Source organism: Crocodylus siamensis, chromosome 9, assembly GCF_052110815.1.
Source record: "Crocodylus siamensis isolate JL-2025a chromosome 9, ASM5211081v1, whole genome shotgun sequence".
NCBI classification, from domain to species: Eukaryota; Metazoa; Chordata; order Crocodylia; family Crocodylidae; genus Crocodylus; species Crocodylus siamensis.
In genome coordinates this window covers 28,499,839-28,525,244 of record NC_143403.1, presented here as the reverse complement: position 1 = coordinate 28,525,244, position 25,406 = coordinate 28,499,839, and the positions used below count along the sequence as shown (strand labels likewise).

Here is a 25,406-nt window from a genome sequence, read left to right as displayed (position 1 = left end):
TTACTAGGGATGGGATTTTCAAAACTACCTAAGCCACATAGAAGTACAAGCCCTGCTGATGGTAAGACTATTACGCCTGTACATTTGATTTTTAAAATTATATACTGTGGGTGCCTGTACTTGAGCCTGGAGGCTGTTCCAATGTTGATTAATCAAGCCTGCTGGACTGCAGTAATTATCATGCTCCAGCCAGCCTCTGCATCTTGTGTACCAGCGTCCCCATGCTTCACAATGGTGGTGGGGAGACGTCAACTAAAGATCATTCCACGAGCTTTTGAAAAAGCACCACCACCACCATTGTGAAGCATAGGGACACTGATACATGAGACGCTCTGGTATAAAAATGCTATGTGTTCCCAAATTCAGAACCTCGCTTATCATTACCAAGTAATTTTGGAGTCTGAATGTCAGAGTGCTTGAAAATTTTCTGATTAACACGAGAACACTGTGTTGAATTGGCCATATATAAAACTTTAGTATATTAAACACTCAATAATAAATTGCATATTTCAACATACTTTCATAGCCAACCCTTTGACCTTGCAGCCTAAAACTTTACCTTTAGAGATATAAAATGCCCCTTTAAACTCCACAACCCAAATGCATTGCCAAAAAAGTAGTCATTACTATTTTATAGCATTCACTCTATTGATCCTTGAAAGCAGTTCAAGGCAGCTACTGAATACAATAGAATTTTTGCACAATTTTTCTTCTTTGTCACAGAAAATGGAGTAGTTAATAATAAAGAAAAAACTAAATGCAAGAAATTTGGGCTTGTACTGTGTCAGAAAAGGAATGGACTTATATAATGGTGGTGCAGCAATCTAGGTATCTGTGTTTGGTACCCAGGTTTGGTTCTTTCATGACTACAGGTGGTTTGCTCAGACAGCACCTCAGATTACTCTGTAATGATCTTTTAACTTTGGCAAACAGAAGGGTGGTGGGTTTCCTAAAAACAGTGACAGAGGAGTTAAAAAGCAGGAGGGACAGCAAAAGAACCTATATAGGGGAGCAAAAAGAATCACAGGAAGGAAGCACAACATATACCCCCATCAGAAAATGTATACTCCTCCCATGCCACAGCTGAATGCTGAGAAAAACTGGATACAGAATCAGTCAGTAAAACTATAGAACATTATAGCTTTTTAAACACTTACATATCAAATAACACTATTTTTTATTGTGTGTGCTTTTCTTTTTACTATGCACTTTCTTATTGCCCTACTGACACATTTATTGTTATTTTTCTGTTCACAGGGTGGTTCAACAGTTACAATATAGCAATAAGACTCTGCACATACCTCTCTTTTGTGCTTCTTCATCACTGTCACTCTCTTCAGAGGAAGATGATGAGGATGACGAAGAGGAAGAAGAGGATGATGATGACGACGATGATGCTGAGGAACAAGATGATGACGATGAAGAGCTGGATCCTGATCGAGAGTGTGAACAAGATGAAGACGAGGAAGAGGAGGATGAAGATGACCTGGAAGAACAGGATGATCGGTCTGAATCAGAGTCTGAATCAGAACTAGTTTCTGATCCTCTTTTGTTGAGTCTCTGTTTTTTGGAAGAAGGGTTTGGAGTTAGGGGCTCTGTCCTTGCTGCGACCATGCGCCTATCAGTTTCAGCCTTCGCACTAGGTTTATGGTTTGTAATCTGTGATGGTGTGCCATTCTTTGGGCTCAAAGATTCAGATTTCATCCCTGTCCGTGTCTCCTCTGTAGACATAGATTCCTCTTCAGAAGAGTGAGGTTCTTCTTTCAGGTTTTCATTTTTAGCTTTTGTATCCTCAAGAGCATTCCCTTTAGCATCTGGTAATCTTGCCTGAGATGCAAGAGGAGAAGCTGACAATGCCATCTGATACTGATGCAAAAGTGGAGTAGAAGTCCTCGATAATACCACTTTGTTCTGACTGTAGTTCCTCTGGGCAGACATAAATGAGAGTTCAGGATCACGAAGAATGTGATAGTCTGTCCTGCTAACCCCGTGCTTAGCAGCTCCAATAAGTAAATCCCGGTCATGAGTCCCACACTCCCACCAGACTGGTAAATCTGGATTTGGCTGGCAAAGTTTTAATCGTTCAAACAACTGTGGATGTCGGAGCGCCTGTTCTCGTACTTTCCTTAGAAGCTCAATGCGATATAAGGTTCGTGAAGCACGTTCCTCTGTAATGGGCTGGATAAAAATGCCTGGATCTACCAGTTCTATATAAAAAGAAACATTAAGTGTGAGTATTTGGCAAAGGAACAACTTGTAATGCAGATAATATACAGATTGCATCACTTAACATCTCCCTGGCTCATAGCAAAACATTAACCACATACTCCATATTTGATCTTTCCGCACTTTGGAAAGCAAGAAGCATGGCATTCAGGAAGATCAATCCTGAATGCCATTGTTAAAGGATACTTTAAACACACAGTATAATATAATTTTCTCTGATATACCATACACACCTTCTTTTGAGGGGAGACGACAGACTCTTCTGCACATAGACATAAATGCATATAAGTACTTTTCCAAACTCTCATCAGTTTTCTTATGTAGCCTAGCCATAGCTCTAAATTTTGTCCAATCGAATCGGCCTCTGTCAGGATCAAACACCACTCCAAATGTAGACACAACTCTGTAAAAATCAGCTTCTTCTCTTCTTGTCCATCTTGATGGGCAACAGAAAGGAAGGGGGAGAAAAATCATATTCAGAAGCTCAGTTATTTTATTAATATTATTTCCTGGTGCAAAGAGAACATGTTAAAAGTGTTTTCTGAATTCTTATATCATTTTGTGGTTAAAGTGAACATATTTGTACTCTATACATACCTTTGTTGTCTTTCAATCTTAGCAGCCATTTTTGGATTTAGAGCAGCTTCTTCATATGGAGGCTGCATCACACTGGCTTGAACTGGGAATGCTGGCTGGATCTGCTGTGTCTGCCTATTTTTATTAGTACGTTGATAGGCTGTTATTAGGCGACGCAGACGTGTTGTTAGGGCAGACTGAGTGGGCCAATAAATTTTGTCTCCTTCCATCATTGGACCATCTATATTAAAACAAAATCAAATTAGGAAATGAATTAATCTCTGATGGTGCCTTAGGTTTTACACCAGGGGTGAGAAATTATTTGTGTTGGAGGTCCACTTAGAGTTTCGGAAAGCTGTTGTGGGCTGGATCAGCACCCCCCTCCCACCCACAACAGTTCACCAAAACTCACTTAGTAGCAATTACTAGACTGGTCCAGGGGTGCCAGACGGAATGGGTGGGTGGGGTCTCCATGGAGACTGGCCCAAGACCCATGCAGGCAGGGTGCACTCACCTGGGCAGATGGCATGGGGCTACAGGTGGGCAGAGAACAGCGTCTAAGAGTGGGATGGGCAGGTTGGGCCAGGACATGGACTGGGGGGGCAGTGACAGTGTGCATCTGGGGTCTGAGGCAGTGTCACAATCCACTCCCAACATGGCTCCATGTTCTTACTGCTCCATGATCCTGGCTTCAGCCCCTCCCACCCACCCCACTCCCATCCCATCTACCCAGATGAACATGGCCTGCCTACAGCAGTCCAGGGCTGGTCTCCATGAAGACCCTGTTGCCCCGTTCCCAACAGTGGGTGCAGGGCAGATGGGTCAGGGTGACACTGGGAGCAGCACTCGAAGGAGCTGCAACCAGGACTGCCAGAAAGTGGAGTCTGACTGCTATGCCACTCCAGCCCTGCATTTACTGTAAAAGAAAGAAACATTAGGAAGCTGAAATTGAGCTGCACAAGAAACCTAAGCCAAGTGGAGTCAGGAACCCACTGCGTGTTGGATAAAATCTCTGACTGGTTGGATTTGGCTTGCAGGCTGTATTTTGCCCACCCCTGCTCTACACTATTTCTAAAGCAGGATATAGGCCTTAGCATGACCTAACCAAAAGGAATCTAGATACCAAAATTAGGGTCAGGCCTGAAGTTTATTTTATTTTACCTCCATCTGCTATCACAAGATCACCTGGTGATGAAACATCATCCTAAAAAAGAATTGAAATAAATCAGAAAAGTAAATCTTTCAAGTAAGTCAAAGTCAAGTAGTCAAAACATCTTGGTGTTACAAATTATAATTTACAACATTAAGAGGAATAGTAATAGATGTCATATTTGAATAATTGGATAGTAAGGCCTGTGAAAGGATTTAATAAAAATTCTTTCCATAGGTTCCTAGGGGGAAAAAAGCTGTTGTGTGTTTAGAAAATGCTAAAATAAACAGCTCTACAAAGCTAGAAATAAAGCTCTCTCATTGTAATAGAAGAAATAAGAAGCAGATGTACACAGTACCTCCATATCATCTTTAAACATTGCTGGGGCTGGTTTATATTCTGGATCTTCTACATCCCTGTTGCAAGTTCAATACAATAAAGTAATCCATTTTAATTAAGCAATAATAATGTACATATAGCAATAATATATCCCTACCTAAATATTATACTATAAATCATATCATACTAGCAAATAGGGCCCAACCCAAGGTGCTGATTTAGAGGGGTCAGAATAAAAGTCCATAAGGAGTTTGCGTTATAAGAGCAGGGCTCTCTGGTGACTGCTGCCGCCACTACATCTCACCCCTATCCCCCTGCTGCCCCAAACCCTGACCCCAGCTTTCTGGCATCTCTTCCCAGGCTGAAAAGAAAAATCACTAGTTATGCCCCTGCTATCACATAGATTAGAAAAAACAGAAGTAATGCCATTTACATAAATCACAGTAATGTAAAAAGAACTGAGAAAAGAATGTTCAGTATGCAAGTCTAGTTTACTTTAAATAGTTCATGCACTCATGACTAACTTGAAATATTCTTACCCATCAATGTAATCATTTGCTCGCTGTTCAGCAGCAACTGCTTTTTCATCTGGTTTGCCCACCCTTTCCAAGAAGCACAGGGCTGGGTCTGCTCTGATAGTGTTGTACTTCTCATAACCTGAAAGGGAAGAAACACAGTATAAACATTTTTTTCACACCCACCCCCTAACACTACCCCCATCCTTGTTGCTTACCATGCTTAAAAACTCCAATTAAGAGGGATTTATCTGCATCTGCATCCCACCATTCTGCTGGGACTTCAGAGTGGTCTGGCTCGGGGACCCAAACATCAATTTCACTGAAAAGTTCAAGAAAACAAAGGTCAATTGTCTACACAGGGAAAGAAGAAATTTAATTTGTCTGCACCGTGCCATTTTTATATCTCATTTTTTTAAAAAGCAAGCATGAATTTTTCTATATATTGAAACACATATGTACAGAACTCCATGTCCAAAAACAAGATAAATCAAGATTTGTCAAGAGTTTGCAGATTTTTAAAAAGATATTTAGGATGTAGTTATGATATTTTATAAATCTGCATCACGTGTGTATGTGTGTACACCCCCCCAACAGAGAAAAGGTTAGATACCAAAGACAGCTGTACATACCACATACAAAGGAACATAAAGGACAAGGATAATTTTTCACTAGGGGTTCACAAGTTTTGGAATCTGAGGCTAAATTAAAGCATAGAAATCCTTTAAACGTCACTGAAATCAGTGAAAATGTTGCTGTTGACTTCAATAAGATAAAATGAGACTCAACTAAACCTGCACACTTAGTAGCAGAGGAAATCTATCTGACAGAGTAAAAAATGTTATAAGTATATTTACATCCAATTTATTACATTTATTTTGTACAGTGATCTTACAAATATTTTAAATCAACAACAACTGATAATTGTTAATGATAAATAGGAGACAGGAAGTTTTTTGTGACTGTCAAACACCATATGTTATTTGTCATATGACCCTATTAAATATCTTGAAATGCTACTGAAAAGTTTACATTTAAAAAAACAAAAACAAACAAACAAACAAACAAAAACCTCTCAGTATCATTCACCTGGCATCAGCTCCATCAAAAACTTTTTGGAAATCATTTCCAATGACTTCTTGTTTTAAATAATACAGCATCCTTACTCGTAGCAAGACTCTAAATACAAACACACAAAAAAGACCCACATATTAGAACTCGCTTGAGGTCTTCTATTTAACAAGATACTTTTGTATGTAATTGGCTTGATTCAGGGATTGGAGCGTCATTGTTCATTTTTTGTGTTCACACACTTTCCTTAATTCCCATCATTCATGGAAGGAGACTAACACTTTTCGTTATATAAGATATGCTTGCAACCAGACTTCTACCCATTCCATTCTTTGATACACTTTGAAATACAGGGGGGTACCAAGATCTGCCGTTAAAAGACATGCTTTTTCCTTCCTTGCTGCCTAAAAATAATGTTCAGGCTTGGCTGAATTATAAAAGATTAAAATTGGCCATTTTCCTTTTTCCTCTCTTGTACTCTTCAGGAAAATTTTGGCCTACAGTGTTATAATATTCTAAAGTCAGGACAATAATTGAGATATAAGCACCACTATTAGCACCGTTTTATATCAGGAACTTTAAGAAAAGGAGGAGACATCTCCCAAACACTGAGAAGCCAGGGAAACCTGAAAAGTCCTTGCTCTGTGCCAACCTGCTGAGGCAAGTTGCCAAAAATTGGGTCAGTTTATAAATTAGGACTCTCAGGGCTTCCGGGTTCCCAGATAAGTTGTGGCAAGACTTGTAATTCCAGCTCCTACAATCCCAAGCTCTTCAGCAGCTTGACTACAGAATGGAAGCAACGCTATATTTGCAAAGCCTTCCAGGCTCCCAAGGAGAATATTTTGACTTGGGAAATACTGGATTTTTATTATGACTTTGAATGAAATTTCCCCAAACCCCTTTCCTTTTCTTTTAAATAGAAGTGGAATTAATTTTCTTGGCCAAAGGTAATTATTAGTTCTGTAACTCAGCTGGTATCTCTGTCATGGCGTTGAAAGTTTTGCAAACCATGCTGATGGTGCTGTACTACTAGGGCACATAATAGAACTTATATTTACTGTCTTCCTTTTCAAAATAGCCTCAGAAACTGCCTACAAAATCACCATAGTAGAAGAATATTTAAATCACCAAGTCAAGTACTCTGACCTGCAAGTCAGATTAATAGATGCTCACACACCCCTAATTCAGCCCTCTTGTACATTTATTATATTAAATGTACGTACTTCATATGCATTATTAAGTCATTAATTACATAACCACTATTTTTATACAGAAACACTTGTTCATTTACTGTACAAGAAAGAAATATTAGGAAGCTGAAATTAAGGTGCACAGGAAACTTCAAATTTGGCATTTCAAAAATTACAACTTAGATTGTTCCCCCTTTAACAAAATATTTGTTTAACATACTTTTAATTTTATATACTATTTATACATACAATAGTGGTAATTTAAATATTTTCTGTAATATTAGTGGCTTTTCAAAATTTTTTTATTACAATTTGCCTTTCAAGATGGCTTTTAGGCCCCAAAAGTTGAAATCCCCTAAAACAATTTAAAGGAGCAATAAAATCTATGATTATTTGGCAATTCATTGCATCTCTACTACAGAAAAAATATACTCACTTGTCTCCATATTTAAACACAACTCTGTCATGTAAACCTACAAAGTAACCTATATTCAGGTTAAAATCCCAATTCCATTGAAGTTGATTAATTTTTTTTCCTTTTGATATTAATGGGTGAGGACTTCAACCCTACAGATTTTTCCATGCCATGCACCCTCATGCAACTCTGAATATCAAGACATTTCCCCACCCTCTGATCCCTACAGCCCATTTACTCAAACCAGACAAATGCAACGAAAGACCCATACCTACATACCAGTAGGAAAAGTCTTATTGATAAGTGTATAAGAATGAAGAGTTAGAAGAAAATTTTAGATAAACTAAAAAATTGTGCTTGCATTTCAAGAGATATTTACTTGTTGCAGTGGTGCTTTATGTGCTTTTTATATCCTTCATCTTGAAGTAGATGCTCTGGATTATATTTTCGAAGCCATTCTGCTTTATGTATATCAAAAGTGCTGGCCTGAGTCTTTACTTTCTTTCCTTTTCGACCTCTGGGTACAGGGGCTGACAAACCTACATAAAATGAAAATACAACACAGTAGCATTAATGTACAATTGACAAATCATCTGTAGTTTTTCTAAAATGTATTATGTGCTTAAAAAAAAAAAGGGACATCCTGGTCATGGTAATCTGCACTGCTACACAGAATATCGGGTTCACTATATTTGGAGATTGGATATTGGCTCCTGGTCTGTGGGGGAAAGAATACTTGGAGGTTTATTTCACTAGTTAAGGACAGAAGGAAAAAAAATTGATCCAGCTGTCACTTAGCAAGTAGGGTACTATGTTTCAAAGAACAGGAAGCAGGGGAAACACTGATGCTGATAAAGCACATCAATCCATTTTAGCAAGTTGCCTCATAGTCGAGTATGAAGAATGGGCACATAATTCTTTTTAAATTCCTTTCCCTAAAATCCTTAATACATAACTTGAGCAACATTACAGAAGTGTGTAGTTCTTTACCTAAGTGATTCTGTAGCTCACGTGTTTGCCCATCCTCTGTTGGAGTGATGAGATCCCATATAAAACTTTTTATTTTTTCATCTCCTCTGTAGTGAACAAGGCAATATGCTAAGAGGGCTCGACAAATTATCTCCACATCTTGTTCGTTTAGCTGTCTCTTGAAGCGACCATGTGACAAAATTTCTCTCCATCGACCCCACCTGGCCCAAAGTGACACATATATCAGCACTTTTTAAATGTAATACTCAATCTGTATTCTTGCAATAGGGAACATTCACTAAGATTCTGTAGGGATTTTGTTTTGGGATTTTTTTGCTTTTTTCATTTCTTTTTTAAATTACTGTGGTAAAAAAAAAAGTTAACCACCTCAAGCTTCACACAGTATTTTGTAAAGTTAAAAGTAACGATTTCAAATTAAAGCTGGAAGACTGTCTAAAAGATATCAACTGTTGTCTAAGGTTTTAAATATGGTTGCTACAATACTGCCAAGTATATATATTACTCTCCACACACAGTACATACACTATAGCCAAGAAGAAAAGTTCCTACAGTTAAAATCATAAGTCACAGGTGTCTATATTGCTGGCCTGATTTTCAAAATGCTGAGGACCTGTAAATTCCCTATTCAAGTCATCTGGAATTACAGACTATAGAGGGGGTCCAACACTTTCCAAAACAAGTTCAGTTATTTAGACACTAATAACTAACTAATGAATCTAAACTTTAGCAGCCTCTTATTGAAAAAAAGTCCTACTTTTTCTTACAGATTTGTAGTAAATACAAATCATAAATTTCACACACCAATTGTAATTTATATCAATCCATGGAGTTTGCAACCGTCTAACACTAAGAGATTGCATCCCCCTTTTAACTGTTAAAGTTTCTCAGAGAATAAAAGATTTACAGAAAGTATATAAATTCCTAATTTCAAACAGATGCCCAAAACACTGCATGCCATACACCTTAAAACTGCTGGTTGATTTAACTGCTCTATAACTGACCTATTTGGAAGCTGCAGTTTGAGTTCCCTAAAGCACCTCCTTCTCCATATGCTTAAGGGCTGAGAATTAAAAAACACGAAAGAGGGAAAGAGTTTTGCTTTTAGTGGTTATCTATTTTAACTTAGTGAAATATATAACAATACAAAAATTATCACACGTATAAATCTATGATAGAATACAACCCCAGAATGACTAGTGGAAGCTTCTTACTACAAAAAAGGAAACTTGTAATCTTGTGAACCTATTATAACTAGCATGTGAAGATGTGGTTTATTATGCTTTTATGCACTTGGCAGCAATTAAAATGTATCCAGTATAAGGGCAAATCCAAAAAAAATTTCTACACTATGATCTACAATTCATTCCTGCCTACCAAACAAAAAGTATGTTTCTACAGAAAAACTTTGTATATGCAAAAATGTATAGTTTTGTGAGAGAAAGTGGATTGTACCCATAGACCAGTAAGTTCTTTTCCACTCGAAAGCACTCCGTTCTTCCATATCCACTGGAACGATCACAAGGTCTGCGGAGTTTTGGCTTTTCATCTCCTTCGCTCTCTGGTTCTGATAATTCAGCCAGCTCATCTTTTGTAGCACTAAATGGCCTTGTTTGCTTCCTAATTCTTGGAGTATCAATAACCAGGCTGTTCTGAAAAAAATTAACAAACTTCATTTAAGACAGCTGGTAAAACTTTCTAAAAAAGGTTAAGAAAAAACAATTTTTTATCCAAGTTCCATTAGCTCAGACTGCACAAACATCACAGAAATACTAGTTGTAATACAAATACTCTATTTGATGGTTTCTTATGCAATAAAGACAGGCATGTCCTATGTCCTTACTCTCACAGAAAGTCTAGTATATTAGTTACAAATGATATGCAATCCTTCATTTAATTTGCACCGCATACATACACAGAAATTACAGGCCAGATTCTCCTTTATGTTCTGGCAGTAAGGAGGAGTCATAAAGCCACACTGAAATAGACCACCTGGGCATTTCTTCAACAGAAAGTGAGTCTTTCTGTAGGACAGAGCTGACATTATTAATCTGTGGGCACGTCTACATGTCCATATTAATGCAAAGCAATAAACTCTGGCGCAGATTATGCTGGAGTTTATTGCTCCAAGGCACCATGTTTACATATATGCCTAGGGTCAGAGCATGTTGAAACAGGTTGGAGCAGCCCTGGCTGGCAGGGTGCCCAGGAATCAGCCTGCCAGCCTGGGGCTGCTGACTCAGCTCAATATGCTGCAGAGGGGCCAGCTGGGGCACGCAGGTGGCTTCAGTGCGGGGCTGGTCAGCAGACAGCCCCTGCACTGAAGCACCCTTGTGCCCCAGCCAGCCCCACCAGCATCTACAAGTACAGTGCTGCACCCAAAAAACTTCCACAGCAAGACAGTATTTGTATTTATAAATATTAACCTGCTGTGGAGTTTATTAGCTGCCTGCGGCTACATAGGGCTGCACGTATAGATGCCAAGACATTAACTGCGGAGCTAATTAGGCAACTCCATATTAACTGTTCTGTAATAACAGCTTTGCCCTGTATTAACTGCTTTGCAGCACCCATGGTAGGTTGTGGTTAAGGGAAACAAAGCAGAGTTTTTCTGTACTCCAGCTACTTTCAGGCACTAAAATGGTCTTGAGACAACTGGGCACTCAGACTATATCTATATGGCACAAGACAACAGAAGGTAGAGTCACTGTGTTAGCTCTGCAGTGTAGCTACATTTCCATGGCAATGTGCATTCACCAACAGAGCTTATTGCTTCTGGTTCAGGAGCCAGAATGACACTTTCTTATATCATGTAGACATTCCCTAAGGGAATACTGAGCAGTCCTGAAGGTGCTGACCCATGCACCAAGTATAACAAAAAACCAATTTAAAGCAAATATAATAATTAGTTAATGCCTAAACTGATAAAGCTCCATAAATCTAATACTGCTATACTTGAAGACTTAAGATTTTAACATCAGTTCACCACACGTGGTAACCTGATAGCCCAGTTTGCTACATATACAGTCCTCATGGACGATATTGGTGCAAGGAAGACTTAAAAATAACTCTTAGAAATCACATACACACACCTGAAAATATTTGCATGCATTATAAAAACTATATATACTTACTCTACCACTGATGGCTTCTATATCTATTTCTGCTTTTTTGGCCCATTTCTGCCAGAAGTTGGGATCATCTAAGGATATATCAGTCCTGTTTCCAGATGCAACAAAACTAGCCTGCAAAAAACAATATAATGTTCCTCTAACAGCATAAAAATATAGTATGTACACTAAATATATATACAGTGGAGTCACATCTTACGCACATTTAACTTTTGTGAATTCAGCTATACACGCTCAGCTGCTGGGGCTGGCTGCCAGGTGCCAGCCGAGGCACAGCGTGGCACTGGCATGGTTGGGGGGCGGCAGCTTACTTATGCTCCGCTGGCTGCCCTGGTGGGACGGGGCGGCGGAGGACAAGAGAGGTGAGGAGTGCGTGTGGAAGGCGCAGCTGTTGCGCTGCATGTACAGGCTGTGCGGCGCCACGCCCACCTTGTCCGGGTTCTGCGGCAGCTGCTCGGCGCCAAGCCCGGTGGGAAAGGCGATTTAAGGGATTTTCAACTATACGCAATTTTCACCTTACACGCTGATTTCAGAACGCAGCCCCCACGTAAGATGCGACTCTGCTGTACATACTTTGCACACACATAAAATTGGACCACACTTTAAATACAAAGCACCTCCCATTAAATATGTACATGACAGCACTTCAAAGTTCCCTAAATTTGTAGAAAATACAGGTGACAGCTAACAAAGAGATGCTAAAGTAAAGCTGCACTGTATATTCCATCTGTCAGTTGATTCTTGGCTATAAATCCTAACAGATTATGTCCTGACTCCCATATAGCTAAGATCTAAACTACTGAGAGGAAACATTTTTTAGATGCATCATTTATTTCTGCTGTGAAAAACAGCATATGTTCACTCTGAGATTGAAGTGTTACTGGGTTAAGCAAATAAGAAATAATCCTTCATCTTTTGAATTAATGACATAATTGTAGAACAGCAAAAGAAAAAAATTCCTGTATGTAGAAAAGTGATGGATGACATCTTAAAAACAAACAAACAATCCTGGAACTTGTATCTGGGAAAGATCAGAGAAAAGAAAATGAAGAACAGAATTTTCATTCTGAAAAGATCTCACAAACGATAATTTGATTTGCACAATAAAATGCATCTAATTACTGTTTGGTAAAAATATATATATTGAGCTCTGTGCAACTACAGCATACAGTTATCCTGAGGCTATTCTAATTGGTTGAGACAATCTAAGGCTGCTGGCAGACTTCTGTTATCTTGAGACTGAGCTCTAAGGAATGTTATTCACGATCCCAAAAGCTGCACCCCTTGCCATGCATACAGGACCTCGAATTTTTGAGATTGGGGGTAAAATTCTATGCAGCATATAACCCAGAAGATGCATGTAGTACAGGAAAAAATTACAGGCAAGCATCTTACAACAAGGAAACAGTACAGAATAAATCACTACTCAAGTGAAATCTTTAAGGCCAACTAAGGCCCTGATACTGTAGTTAGTTCTATTTGGACAAAAGGGGCGTTTGTACACATCACATTTTTTGCCCTTTCTTGTGCTGCACCCTGTTTGCACAAGCGGGTTTTTCGGATACTTTAAAAGTCTTTCTTTTAAAGACTTAAACTAAAAACTCCTTGGACATAGTTTAGTTTCGCTCACTGCAAATTATAACATTGCATCCATAGATTTGGTGCGTGCAAACAGAAAGGCACTCAAAAACATGTACTGAGAGCCTTTGTTCACCAGATAGCACTGGGATGACTTTGTAGTTCACCCCTTTGAATTGCTGAGGCTTTTTTTTTTTTGCCGTTGCCTTTTTCTTGTGCTGGCTCCCTGTTTCCATAGCTGCGGGTCAAGGCACAGGGTGGGGGCAGTGCAGGACTGTCCTGCTCTCCTGTGGGACCCGGCTTAATTCATTTGAAAACCTAGTATGTGCAAACACTAATGCAACGCTCGAAAATAAACAAGTTTAAATGTTATAAATCTATTTAATTTAATGAGGATTAAACCCTGTGACATGTATAGCCACCCAAAGTTACACCCGCATGAAGCTCGCTGCAGATCGGGACCTCCATTTTTATTTTAGTGTAAGATGAATGTATAACAAACATCTGTAACATTAATGTGAAGGCTGCAAATGATTTCATGACCATTTCTCAATATATTACCTGAACCAGAAATGAAATGCTTATAAGTCCACCTTCTTTTTAGATTTAAAAATAGCATTGGTAAATCTACAGAAAACAGCAGTTCTCAGACTCAAAGCACCCCTCACAAAATTCCAGCTCTTGTTTTTCAATCACTGTTTTATTACAGAAAAATAATAGATCAATTCTGTTGCAAAGAATTCAGAAAGACCACCATAGGTCAGAATGCTTTTAACACTATGGATTCCTGTTTGACATCTGTTGACTTCATCTCATGAATCCTGTTTGCACATTTAATAGTGCTAACATTGTGTGGCACTGTAACAGGGGGCTTTCTCGGCGACGATCAGTTTTTGGCCCACCCACCTGTTTCTGGGCCAACCTCCCGCCACCTCACCTGCCATGCTTTGATGATATATAATTATGTTGTTAATTAGACAGGACGCTGCCCATTCTTGCCCTGATGCCAGGGACGCTATCTGTGGCTTTGTTCCTCCCCTACACTGCAGCCCAAGCCTCACAGATGGCATCCACATATGTTAACCTCACTGGCCCCACACTGGACCTCAGAATCCTCCAATCTGGACCCCAACTGGATCCCTCCACTCAGGTGGACTACTCTGCCCTCATTTGGGGCTGCCTAGCTCCCTGAATTGCTCCCCCTCTCAGGTGTGGTCCCCCTCTGGGACCTTTGGCCACACAGGCCCTGGCCTCACTTCCAAGGCCAGTCAGAAACCCCAGGCCCTCAGCTCTCGGCATCCCTTGTGGTTGGCCCCTGGCCCTTTTGGTCCTGGCCCCATCACTGACCAGTCAAGAGTTTTTCCAGTCAGGTCTATGAGCCTCTAGCTCTTTCTCTAACTTGGGTCCTCCTTGGCCCTTCTATGGCGTAACCCACCTGGTTGTGGGAGTTGGGGTTATTAAGGCACCCTGACCTGCCTTCGCCAGGGTGGTAACCGGCCTGGTATTTCCTGGGGGCTCCTGTGCCGCACCAGGCCACCTGTTCCCAGCAGGGTGCAGTTTTAGGTCATGCCCAGGACCAGGAGGCTCCAAACCATCCCCTACAGCTCCTGCCCTTACCTCCAAGATTTTGCACTCAGCCTTGCAGCCAGGCAATGTTTCTGCCTGCCTGCCAGCAGCAAACTGCTGTATTTATATAGGCAGCCAGATAGCTAAAATGGCCACCACAGCCACAATCAAGCACCTGCTGGCTGCTTGGCTCAGCCCTTAAAGCCCACAGGCACCCTGCATCACCCGTGAAAGGATTTTGTGGCACCCTGCTTGAGAATCAATGATACTATGTAGAGAACTATTTAGCTGTGAAAGGAGCCTAGGAATTATTTGCTGCTTCTAATTTCTGAGACTAATTTAGTAGGATGGAAAAAATAAGAATACTTTAAAGAGGCCATAACACTACGCAGAAATTTAAATGTTAAATTTAAGTGGAATATTTTAAAGAATTATTTTAATATTTTTAATTTATCATATAAATTAAGAGATTTGGGGATATCTGAATTCCAGAAATTGACAAGAAAGAATTACTGGTGTAGGAAGAAAAGATGCATTAAATATAAAACATAATTTTTGGAACTTTTCATAAATAAAATATATTTACAGTGTTAAGTTTCCATATTCTTCTTTCATTGGGCTGACATTCAAGAGAAACTGACTCCACAATCAAGAAGAGGGGGTGACCTGGAGGAAGAGCAAGCAGGAGGAAGCAACAGGGAAAGTGTTCTCATTTATCCTGAGAAATCAGGACAACTGACTAGTTACCTTACACAAATGCACAGAGCCTGGGAAACAAGCAGGAAGGATTGGAAGTCCTCACAGTCACAGAACTATGACATGACTGGAATAACAGAGACGTGGTGGGATATCTTGCTTAACTGACACACTGTCATGGATGAGCATAAACTGCTCAGGAAGGACAGGCAGCGGAGAAGAGTTAGACTTCATGTAAAAGAGTTAAATGATTGCTCAGACCTCCAGTATGAAACTGGAGATAAGCCTGTTGAAAATCTCTCGGGGACAGCAACAAGGGTGATATGGTGAATGAGGCTTTCTACAAACAGTCAGTGGAAGTTTCCCGATCATGGGCCCTGGTTCTCATGGGCGACTTCAAAACACCCTGACATCTGCTGCAAAGGCAATACAGCAGTGCACAGGTAATCCAGGAAGTTTTTGGAGAGTGTTAGGGACACCTTCTTTGTGCATGTGCTGGAGCAGCCAACTAGGGGCCTTGCTTTTCTTGACCTGCTGCTCACAAACAGGAAAGAAATGGTAGGGAATGTAGTAGTGGATGGCTACTTGGGAAGAAGCAACCATGAAATGATTGAGTTCAGGATCCTGAGGAAAGAAAGGATGGAGAGAAGCAGAGTAAGAACCCTGGACTTCAGAAAAGCAGACTCTGACTCACTCAGGGATCTCATGGGCAGGATGCCCTGGAAACCAGTCTGAGGGGGAGAGGAGCCCAGGAGAGCGGGGTCTACTTTAAAACTTGGCTACTGTCATACTTGTAGAAACCCTTCTTGTTACCCATCACATCCCTTGCTAGCTGCAACTCCAACTGCGCTTGGCCTTCCTGACTTTATCTCTGCATGCCTGAGCAATACCAAGTTTCCCTCTTTCCAACCTCTTCTTTTGTTTTCTTCTCTCATTTCCATCTGCTTCAGTAAGTGGCTATTGTCCGGAGACCCATTTAGGTTAAAAATTTTAACTCTCTCTAATGTCACATTCAGTTTGCAATCAAGAAATTCTTCAGTTGTTTACAATGATATCACTAAAAACAAAGATTGATTATTCTATTTTTGTTCAGGCCTACCAGTGCAGTCCATGATGAAGATTCCTTGGCACTAGAATAATACCATAATGACAGTAAGAAACTAGAACTTAAGTATTTTTCCAGTTCTAGTCTTCCTCCTTCTGGAGTTTTACTGCACGTTATTTCCCTGTTTCTTCTCCTAAATAACTACACCTGCTTTGCTTTTCAAACTCTTACCAAGATAGCAGTATCTGAAGTAAATTGGATTTTGTTATTCTGTAAGTTCAATGCTTATTAGCCACGTTAATTTTTTACTTGTAGCCTCTGTGTCTTTAAATGAACGTCACATGAATATATAAAATAAAGCAAAACTACAGTATTCTCATTTACTGCTCTCTTATACATCAAGTGTATGTAGGCCCAGATTTTTTATTAAAGCAATACCCAAATATACTTAATTATGGTACTCAAATACATACTTCTGAATACTTTATATAGATAATTCACTCAATGGAACACATAACAAATAAGATTTTGCCATTTGTGTGTGTTATACAGGCATGTTAAGCAGGCAAAATGATATTAATCTATATATTCATGTCCACAAAAGATGAAATAGTCATGCAGAAGTGGCAGCATATTTTCAAAATATCAATTCTATAAAATTTTTCAACAACAGAATGTAAATGTCATTCTGATCCTAGAGTCAGAGTGACGTTGTAGTCATGATGATCCAAAAATTATGCAAGAGGCAAAGATGTCTCAGGGTGATATCTTTAATTGCACCAACTATGCAGCCAGGAGTTAGACAAGTTTTTGAATGCATGGCATTCTTCATCAATGACCAGATAAAGAATGTCTTGTATTAAAAAGCTTATCTAGCTCTGTCCCAACTATCCTGATCCTATGCAATAATAAGAGCTTTCTTAAAAGACAAAGTAGCAAGATGAAGTGGGAAAGAATGCAACGGTACTGTACTTTAGCAAATGTTGAACCCCTTCCTTCCGATTCAATTGTTATAGTTTTTGTACGACGTTGCAAAATTTGGTCAATATCTTCTTCACAGAATTTAGAGCCCTCATCTTCTTCATCCATAATAGCACCATAGGCACCTCTTCGTAGCAGATCTTCTATTTCTTTTTTGGAAAGTTGCTGAATCTGTACAGATAAAAATGACTTTTTAAAAACATGTTTTAAAAGTCTTGAAAATATACTCACATATTCAGCATTTTTATAACTAAGCTGAACTTCTAAATTGGCATTTAGAAGAGACAGAGATACAGTTCTATATTATAATTACAGAAACATTAAAATGATACATATATTTGTATTTAGATTTATCACTCTCAAGTGATAGCTTCAAACGGGCCCAAATAACTATCTTCCTGAACTATGACTTCAGTCAATACATTGATGGATAAAGGACTCTGAGAACATTAGCTCTAAGCAAGCGCTTAATCAAATCATCAAAAAATATATGTTTAATGTGAAAGCTAAACAAAAGCTAAATATTGTACTAATATGGTAGACTATAACAATTTGGAGCAAAATTTTCACCCTCTTACATTTCTCTTAAGAAAAACCCTATTCAATTTAAAAAAAAAGTCCATATTTTGGTTTATCAGAATTTGAATGTGGAGGTCTTCAATAGGTAATAATACCATGGTGTAAGGGGAATAAAGTAAGGGATTTTGTTTAATTTGTGTTTAAAATTTATAGTTAATTTTACAAGCGTCATGAAGTACGAGGAACCTAGATTCAAGATGCGGCATAATCAGTAACACAAAGGTAGCACAATACATTATTTCATAAAATAACACTTTAAGTTAAATTTTTCTTTCAGATATGCTATCAAAGAAATTCTTCTTGAAGTTTAAGAGAATAAAAGGAAGCAAGCAGTCTGTGCAAAAGGTCAAAACACACTGTGACTAAGTTGTTGATACGTTCTCAAGTTCATCTGCCTGCATCAATGAAACATCACATGGATATGCAAATAATTATAAAAAGAACGTTAAGAGTAATTTAAAAACTGCCTTATTATTACAAAAGTAGTTTAAAAAAATGGCAGTTATTTTACTCTATAAACAAAAAGTCTACATACACCACCAACGCTATTTTCTCTTCCACTCATGCTCTGTAGGACAGCTTTATCCAAACCCAACTTCAGACTTGCTCTGTCAAACATTTCCCTCTCATATGAGTTTCGAGTTATCAATCTGTAGACTTTCACTGCTTTGTTCTGACCAATCCTGTGGCAACGTGCTTGGGCCTTTGAAAGAGAGAAACAGCAAGAATAAAACTAGGCTTCTTCCTAGGAGTAAGAGATTTGGTCTAAGAAATGTGTTGAGCTGTAAAGTGCTATAAAGGGATGAAATCAACTTGAAAACAAGTCCATTCACATGTTTTTGAATGGAAACTGTAAAATGTAACAGCCCTTTGGAATGTCAAAAATAGTTTTGGAAAGATCAGTTAGCAGAGCACAGACGAGGTTGATCAAACAAAGATATCATGTATAAACTTTTGTAAATAAGTCACTGATTTTTCAATAGTCTAAATATCTCCAAAACACAAATAAAATGGTAGCCAAAAAGCAATTTACAGATTATGCTGATTCCAGAATACCTTTCTTCAGTTTGGTCTATTCTCTGGCTGATCTTCCATTTGAAATATTTTTAAGTACTTAAACTGAACAATTCTACTACTTCTGGTTTTAATAAGTTATGAAAATTCTCTATCTTTTCATTATATTTTTATCTGCTTGTATATAATAACCACCTCCAATTTTCCTATGTCATTAAATTAGAGGTGGGCAAAGTCTGGCCACCAGTGGACTCCACTTCCCAGCAGCTCCTGCCTGTGTGGCTGGGGCTGGTTTCCATGGAGACCCTAGCAGCAGCCCCACTATGACAGCACAGGACCTGGATTTCTGTGGAAAAATGGGCCCCAGCAATGCTGGCAGGCAGGCAGCAGAGGCGCCAACCTCTTCCTGGTGGGGCGGGCCGCGGCAGCACCACTGGGAGTGGTGGCTACAGGGGGCTATGGAGAATTTTGGGGTGGCTATAGTGTCCCCCTCCAAACCCTCCCCAGTGCCACCCCTACTGGTAGAGTGCAAAGCAGGGCAGGGAGCTGCTCGAGAGTCCAGCTGGGATCTTGTGATGGCAACAGCATGGTCCAGAGCTAGGACAGAACTGCAATCTGCAGCCTGCATGCTTCAGGCAGGGGCGTGCAGGGAGCGGATTGCGGCTCTGCCCCAGCTCCAGACCACGCTGTCACCACTGCAAGGAGCTGGGGCAGAGCCATGATCTGTTTCCTACACGTCACTGCCTGGGGCATGTAGGCTGATCACAGCTCTTCCTTGGCTCTGGACCACAGTGCCACCACCGCAAGATCCTAGCTGGGCTCCGGAGCAGCTCCGTGCCCCGCTACATGCTGCTGGGGCTGGTCTCCACGGAAACCTCAGCCTGTGCACTATCATAGTACAGCTTTTGCTGGGGTCTCCATGGAAGCCACCCCCAGCCACATGGGCAGGGGCTGCTGGGAAATGGAGTCTGGCTGCTGGCCAGATCCGACATTTTGCCCACCCCTGCCTTAGGCAGGGCAAAATGGCACTTTAGAGACTAAAGGTTTTTCAGAAAGGCGTTTAGTCGTTAAGATGCCACCTTGCTCTGCCTTCTGCCTGACTTGACATTAACATGGGTAACTCTCTCATTTTTTCTTTAAGTTTTACATTATTAATGTTTTTATCTTTCGGTTGTTCCTCAAAACCCCTCAGTGGTTCCCAACCTTTTAGATACCCTGGATGGACTCAAGACATCCCTCAGGTCTCAGCTTTCATTAGTTCATTAGGGCAAAAGAAAAATAATGAGCAATTGTTCTGTTGCAAAGGTCTCAAAAAGACAACAAAAGGGAAGAATATTTTTAACACTATAGATTCCTATTTGAAATCCTGGGCTTATAATGTGAATGATATTTGCATACCTGAAAGTGCTAAAATTGCATGGCACCTCTGAAAGCATCTAAAGGCACCTCATGGTGCTGCAGCACCCTGGTTGAAAGTCCCTGCCTTATATACTAACTGGACTCTTAACTGCACTCACAGTCTGTTATATGCGGTACTGTACATAAAACTATGACAAATCCTAGTTGCAGTCTTCTCACTCCTACCGAGATATGAAAAGTCTATGTCTTTCCTTTTGCCATTTTGCATTTTTTTTAATTGATCTAATTGTGGGTAGATGGGAATAACTTTCAGAAACCACTATAGCAGGGACGTCAAACATACGGCCTATGGGCTGAATCTGGCTAATGAAGCCACTCATCTGACCTGCTAGACTACCAACATGGCTGAAGGGAATGGACCTGCCACAGAATCGTGGACACAGTCCTTGTTGCTTTCTGGACTCTTCCCCCCGTATCTGCCCTACCACAACTCTACCCCCACAGCCACGGGCCCCCACTGCTTGCCCTGAGTTGGAGTCAAAGCTGGAGGTGCCACTGTGGCAGAGGGCATAGTGGCAGCAGCTTCAACTCTGGCATGGGACATGCAGTGGGGGAGTGGCTACTGTGTACTCCAGTTGAGAGCTGGAACCACTGCTGCTATCACATGCTCTGGTTTGGAGATGCCACCATGTGCTCCAGGTGGGAGCTGAAGCTGCTGCTGCATACCCTGGGTTGGATCTGGCCCAGAAAGAACCCTGCAATCCAGATCCGGCCCAGGGAACAAGGTGAGTTTGACAGCCCTGAACTTCAGGAATAATACTAGTCACAAGGATCCTGGTTTTCTCTGTTAAAAAATCCAAAATTATCTGATTTCCCCCCCAATTCTCTGATTAAAAATCCATGTTTTACCACAATTAAAATGAATGTCACTACATCTATCTATCCAGGTATCAGTTGAACACAATGTTTTATTGATATATTTGCAACTTTAAAGCAATTTGGAGCCCTACCAGTGCCTCAATCATGCTGGCTCCCTGTCCATGCCGGTGCCCCTCACTTCCAACCCACAGCCCTATATCCCCACAGGTGCCCCTCACTCTTGACCCACAGCCCTGTGAGCCCTGCCAGTGCCCCTCACTCCCGACCCAGTCTTCTGCCCTGTCCAGCCATTCCGGTGCCCCTCACTCCCAACCTGCGACCCCCTGGCCCTGCCGATGCCCTTCACTCCCAACCCAAAACTCCGCACCATGCCCTCCCAACCCCAGCCCTGTTGGTGGCCCTCACTCCTGACCTGCAGGTCTTGACCTCCCCCCCCAACCCTGCTGGAAGGGGAGATCAGCTGACCCCTGCTTTGCATAGCCCCATGCAGACTCTCAGGATGGAGGTGTGTGGGGACATGGCAGGGATGTCTTTCAGCACAAGGTGCATGCAGTGCACCTCATGAGGAAGCACAGGCAGTGGCATCACACACTGTCCCATGCCACTGGCAGGTATGGCACAGTAGGGAGGACCACAATAGGGCCTGAACCTATTCAGCCTCCACAAGAAAAGGCTAAGAGGGGATCTGATGGCCATTTACAAACTTACGAGGGGGAACCAGCGGCAACTGGGTGAGGCTCTGGTCTCCCAGGCACCGCTAGGGGTTACTGCGATTAACAGTCACAAATTGTTAGAGAGAAGGTTCAGGCTGGTTCAGGAGCCATTACTTTACAGTTAGGGCTGTCAGGCTCTGGAATGGACTCCCAAGGGAGGTGGTGCTCTCTCCTACCTTGGGGGTCTTCAAGAGAAGGCTGGACAGATATTTGGCTGAGGTGATATGATCCCGGCACCCATTCCTGCCCGGGGCAGGGGGTTGGACTTGATGATCTGTTTAGGTCCCTTCCGACCCTAAGTACTATGATACCAGTGCTGCTAGGTTCCACAGCAGCATCATAAAGCTGAGTGCGTCTCTGGACTAGGCCATATTGCAGGTAGCAGGAGGAGGGCAAGGGGCTTCAGGCAGTCTCCATCATGCCCAGGCTGGAGCACAGCACCTGTGGCTCACACTGCCAGTCATGGAGTGAGTCTGGCCCCAGCATAGGCTGGAAAAAAGGAGAAGAGAACACCTGCAGCACCCCCCACCTCTGACCTCTCTGCCCCACCAAAGTCCTAGTGTCCAGACACTTTCACCCAGCACCAGCAGGAACCTACCCCACCATCCTCACCCTACACACATACACACACCTGCCCTGATGGTTCCCAAGCCCTGGCCCTCCAACCACCCTGCCCATGGACTTGCCTGTATCCAGCTGCCAGGGCTGCTCCCACCACCCTGCTTGGCTCTGTGTGTGTGTGTGCATATGCATGTGGCATCCCCTGCCTCCAATCACCCACCCCCCACTCCCCCCAACCCAAGCAGCTCCTTGAAGACTAGAATGCTGCCAGCCTGGAAGGGGAAACCTGTGGTATCCTGCATTTTTCTCCACTTAAAGGGGAAAATCCATGTTTTCCCCTCAGGAAACAGAAAACCCAGATTCCTGCTTATTACTAAACACGGGACCAAATTTTCCTCTTACTCTGCTATTGCCAACCCAGAGTTTAAGTAATTAATGTATAAAAAACTATAACCTGAATTTTGTGATACCTTCACAACTCTGAGTGAGCATTTTGTAATCTCTTGTACAGCATTTACCTTTGCAGCACCTTATATGCTTCTATATTATGATTTAAGCAAGAGACAACTTTAATTAAAACAACTTGGGGAAGAATGGACAAACATTTTTGAGAAGTGACAGGAAAATGTAAAAAGAAACTTTTAGAATATTTCAAATTCTCTAGGTTTTTAAGGCAACTTTGAAAAGCATAATGAAAAAGTATAGTTGTGATAGTGAAAGGGAAAGCCCAGCTTATTTACTTATTACTGCATTTTTTTTTTAGCTGTATTCTTCATTATTAGTGAAATGTACAGTAAGTTTTCATTTGGTGATAAGTGCTCTCTAATATACCTATATATGGGCATCTATAATAAATATATAGATACATATATGAAAACTTCACAAAAATTGCAAAATGTAAGTTAAAAAAGATTCAGTATTTCAGAACTATATATAATAAAATGTCCAAGTTTATTCTGATTATCTCTGCTTTCTTATGTTTTATACATTTTATCTCAAATTAATTTACCTGCAGATCATTCTGAGGATTCCAGTCAGAATCAAAAATAATACATGTATCAGCTGCAGTCAAATTAATGCCCAGTCCACCAGCTCTGGTACACAGAAGGAACACGAACCGATCAGAGTCTGGTTTGCTAAATCGATCGATAGCAGCTTGCCTCAGATTCCCTCTTACTCTTCCATCTATTCGTTCATATAAGTATCTAGAAAGCATAAAACAAAAACAAACAAATAAAAAGCCTATTACAAAAAATCTATATTTAGAAAAATAAGAATGATACAAGCAATGCTGCTTAAGTATTTATTATTTAATATGAAAAAACCCCTTTGTTTTCTGTTTACTCTTGATGAATATAACCAGCAACTGGGATGAAGTTTACATTTTGAAAAGTACTTAAAAGCAGCTCTGACATTTCCCACAATCTGGCCACCAGTGTTGCTCTATCAACCCATACACTATGCTGGCCTGGCTCTGCACCATATATGATGCTCCCTCAAACCTGCCTGAGTTGTGCCACCTGTGGTGCTTTCTGTGACTGGTCCTGGGCTGCACCACACACTGGTGTAGTCTGAGGCTGTGCTGCACGAGGCGTTCACTTGGGCCACTGGCCTGGCATGGCCCGAGTGGGTGCCATATGCTTTGGATCATGCATGAAAGTAGGGGTCTGTGGGCCTGATTCAGCCTATGGGCTGATCCTGCACCACTCATCCAGCTTGTAGGGCCAGATGAGTTTGACAACTCTACTTTATACTAAGTTGCTTTAAACTTTAAAAGTTGAGAAGAAATCATAATATATGATCACGTATAACAGGAATATGAATTACTGTGGTGTTTCATTGTGTCAAAAAGTCCATAAAAGATTTAGTTAAAAATTACAAATTTAAGAACATAAGAGATATCATACTAGGTTAAATTACAGGGCCACGTAGTCCAGTATCCTGTCTCTCAGATGGTATAGAGAAGATACTAAAGGGAAAATACTGGATGCTAACAAGAAAATCTGCCCTTTCCCCCTCCAGTTTCCAGCATTTAGGGCAGCAGTTCCCAAACTGTGGGCTGCAACCCCACATGGGTTGCAACATCAGTGGATGGGGCCGCAGGGGTGCAGGGGTGGGGGCTGTGGGTTTGGAGTCAGGGGCCATTCTGAAGGAAATAGGGCCATAAATGGGGTCATGCTGAGGAAAAGTTCGGGAAGCACTGATTTAGAGGCCTAAGGAGCCCTGAATTGGAGGTTGTAGACCTACTGTTGTGTTTAATACACGGATCTACTCTGAATGAATTTGCCTATTCTCTTTAGAATCTGGGTAAAGAGCTGTCCTTTACAAGCATGTTGTGGTAATGACTTCTGTAAGTTAAATTACACAGACCTGCTTCCTAATTCTCAGGTATGTGAGAGCTGGTAAACAGTAAATCCTTATTTACTTTCCATAACAATTCCCTGTTTTACAGACCTATAATTGTATCTCCTCCCACTTGCTTTCTTCTCTAAGATGAAAAGTCCTAGTCTATTTAATCCTTCCTTATTTGGAAATCTCTCCACATCCCTGATCATCTTTGCTTACCCCTTCTATATAGCTTTTCTAAATTCTAGTAAGGTGGAGGTGGGACAACTAGAATTATACACAGGATTCAAGATGTGGGAGGACCAATGATTCACATGGTGGCATAAAGACATTTTCTATTTTGTTTTCAGTTCCCTTCTTAATTCCTAACATTCTATTTGCTTTTTGAGTCTTCCCAAACACTGATTTTTCAAAGAACTATGCACAAAAATTCCAAGATGATATGCTATTCTTTGATCATTTATTGTGTACACAGAGAAAGTATAGAAT

The 25,406-nt window shown here is 40.9% G+C and overlaps 1 protein-coding gene across 14 annotated transcripts in view; it reads right to left on the bottom strand.

The window, feature by feature from the left end:
* Positions 1-25,406, bottom strand: part of CHD9 (chromodomain helicase DNA binding protein 9) — a 204,980-nt gene that overhangs the window by 36,922 nt on the left and 142,652 nt on the right. For all 14 annotated transcript variants that reach the window (XM_090061866.1, XM_090061871.1, XM_090061872.1 and 11 more), the window contains 15 exons: positions 23,581-23,776; positions 18,581-18,748; positions 17,458-17,637; positions 11,604-11,714; positions 9,925-10,121; positions 8,473-8,672; positions 7,862-8,021; positions 5,896-5,985; positions 5,025-5,128; positions 4,831-4,948; positions 4,311-4,368; positions 3,964-4,006; positions 2,824-3,043; positions 2,460-2,662; positions 1,302-2,207 (listed from right to left, as the gene is read on the bottom strand). In XM_090061866.1, the coding sequence (XP_089917992.1) occupies positions 1,302-2,207; positions 2,460-2,662; positions 2,824-3,043; positions 3,964-4,006; positions 4,311-4,368; positions 4,831-4,948; positions 5,025-5,128; positions 5,896-5,985; positions 7,862-8,021; positions 8,473-8,672; positions 9,925-10,121; positions 11,604-11,714; positions 17,458-17,637; positions 18,581-18,748; positions 23,581-23,776 (2,954 nt within the window). The remainder of the gene's footprint in view (positions 1-1,301; positions 2,208-2,459; positions 2,663-2,823; positions 3,044-3,963; positions 4,007-4,310; positions 4,369-4,830; positions 4,949-5,024; positions 5,129-5,895; positions 5,986-7,861; positions 8,022-8,472; positions 8,673-9,924; positions 10,122-11,603; positions 11,715-17,457; positions 17,638-18,580; positions 18,749-23,580; positions 23,777-25,406) is intronic.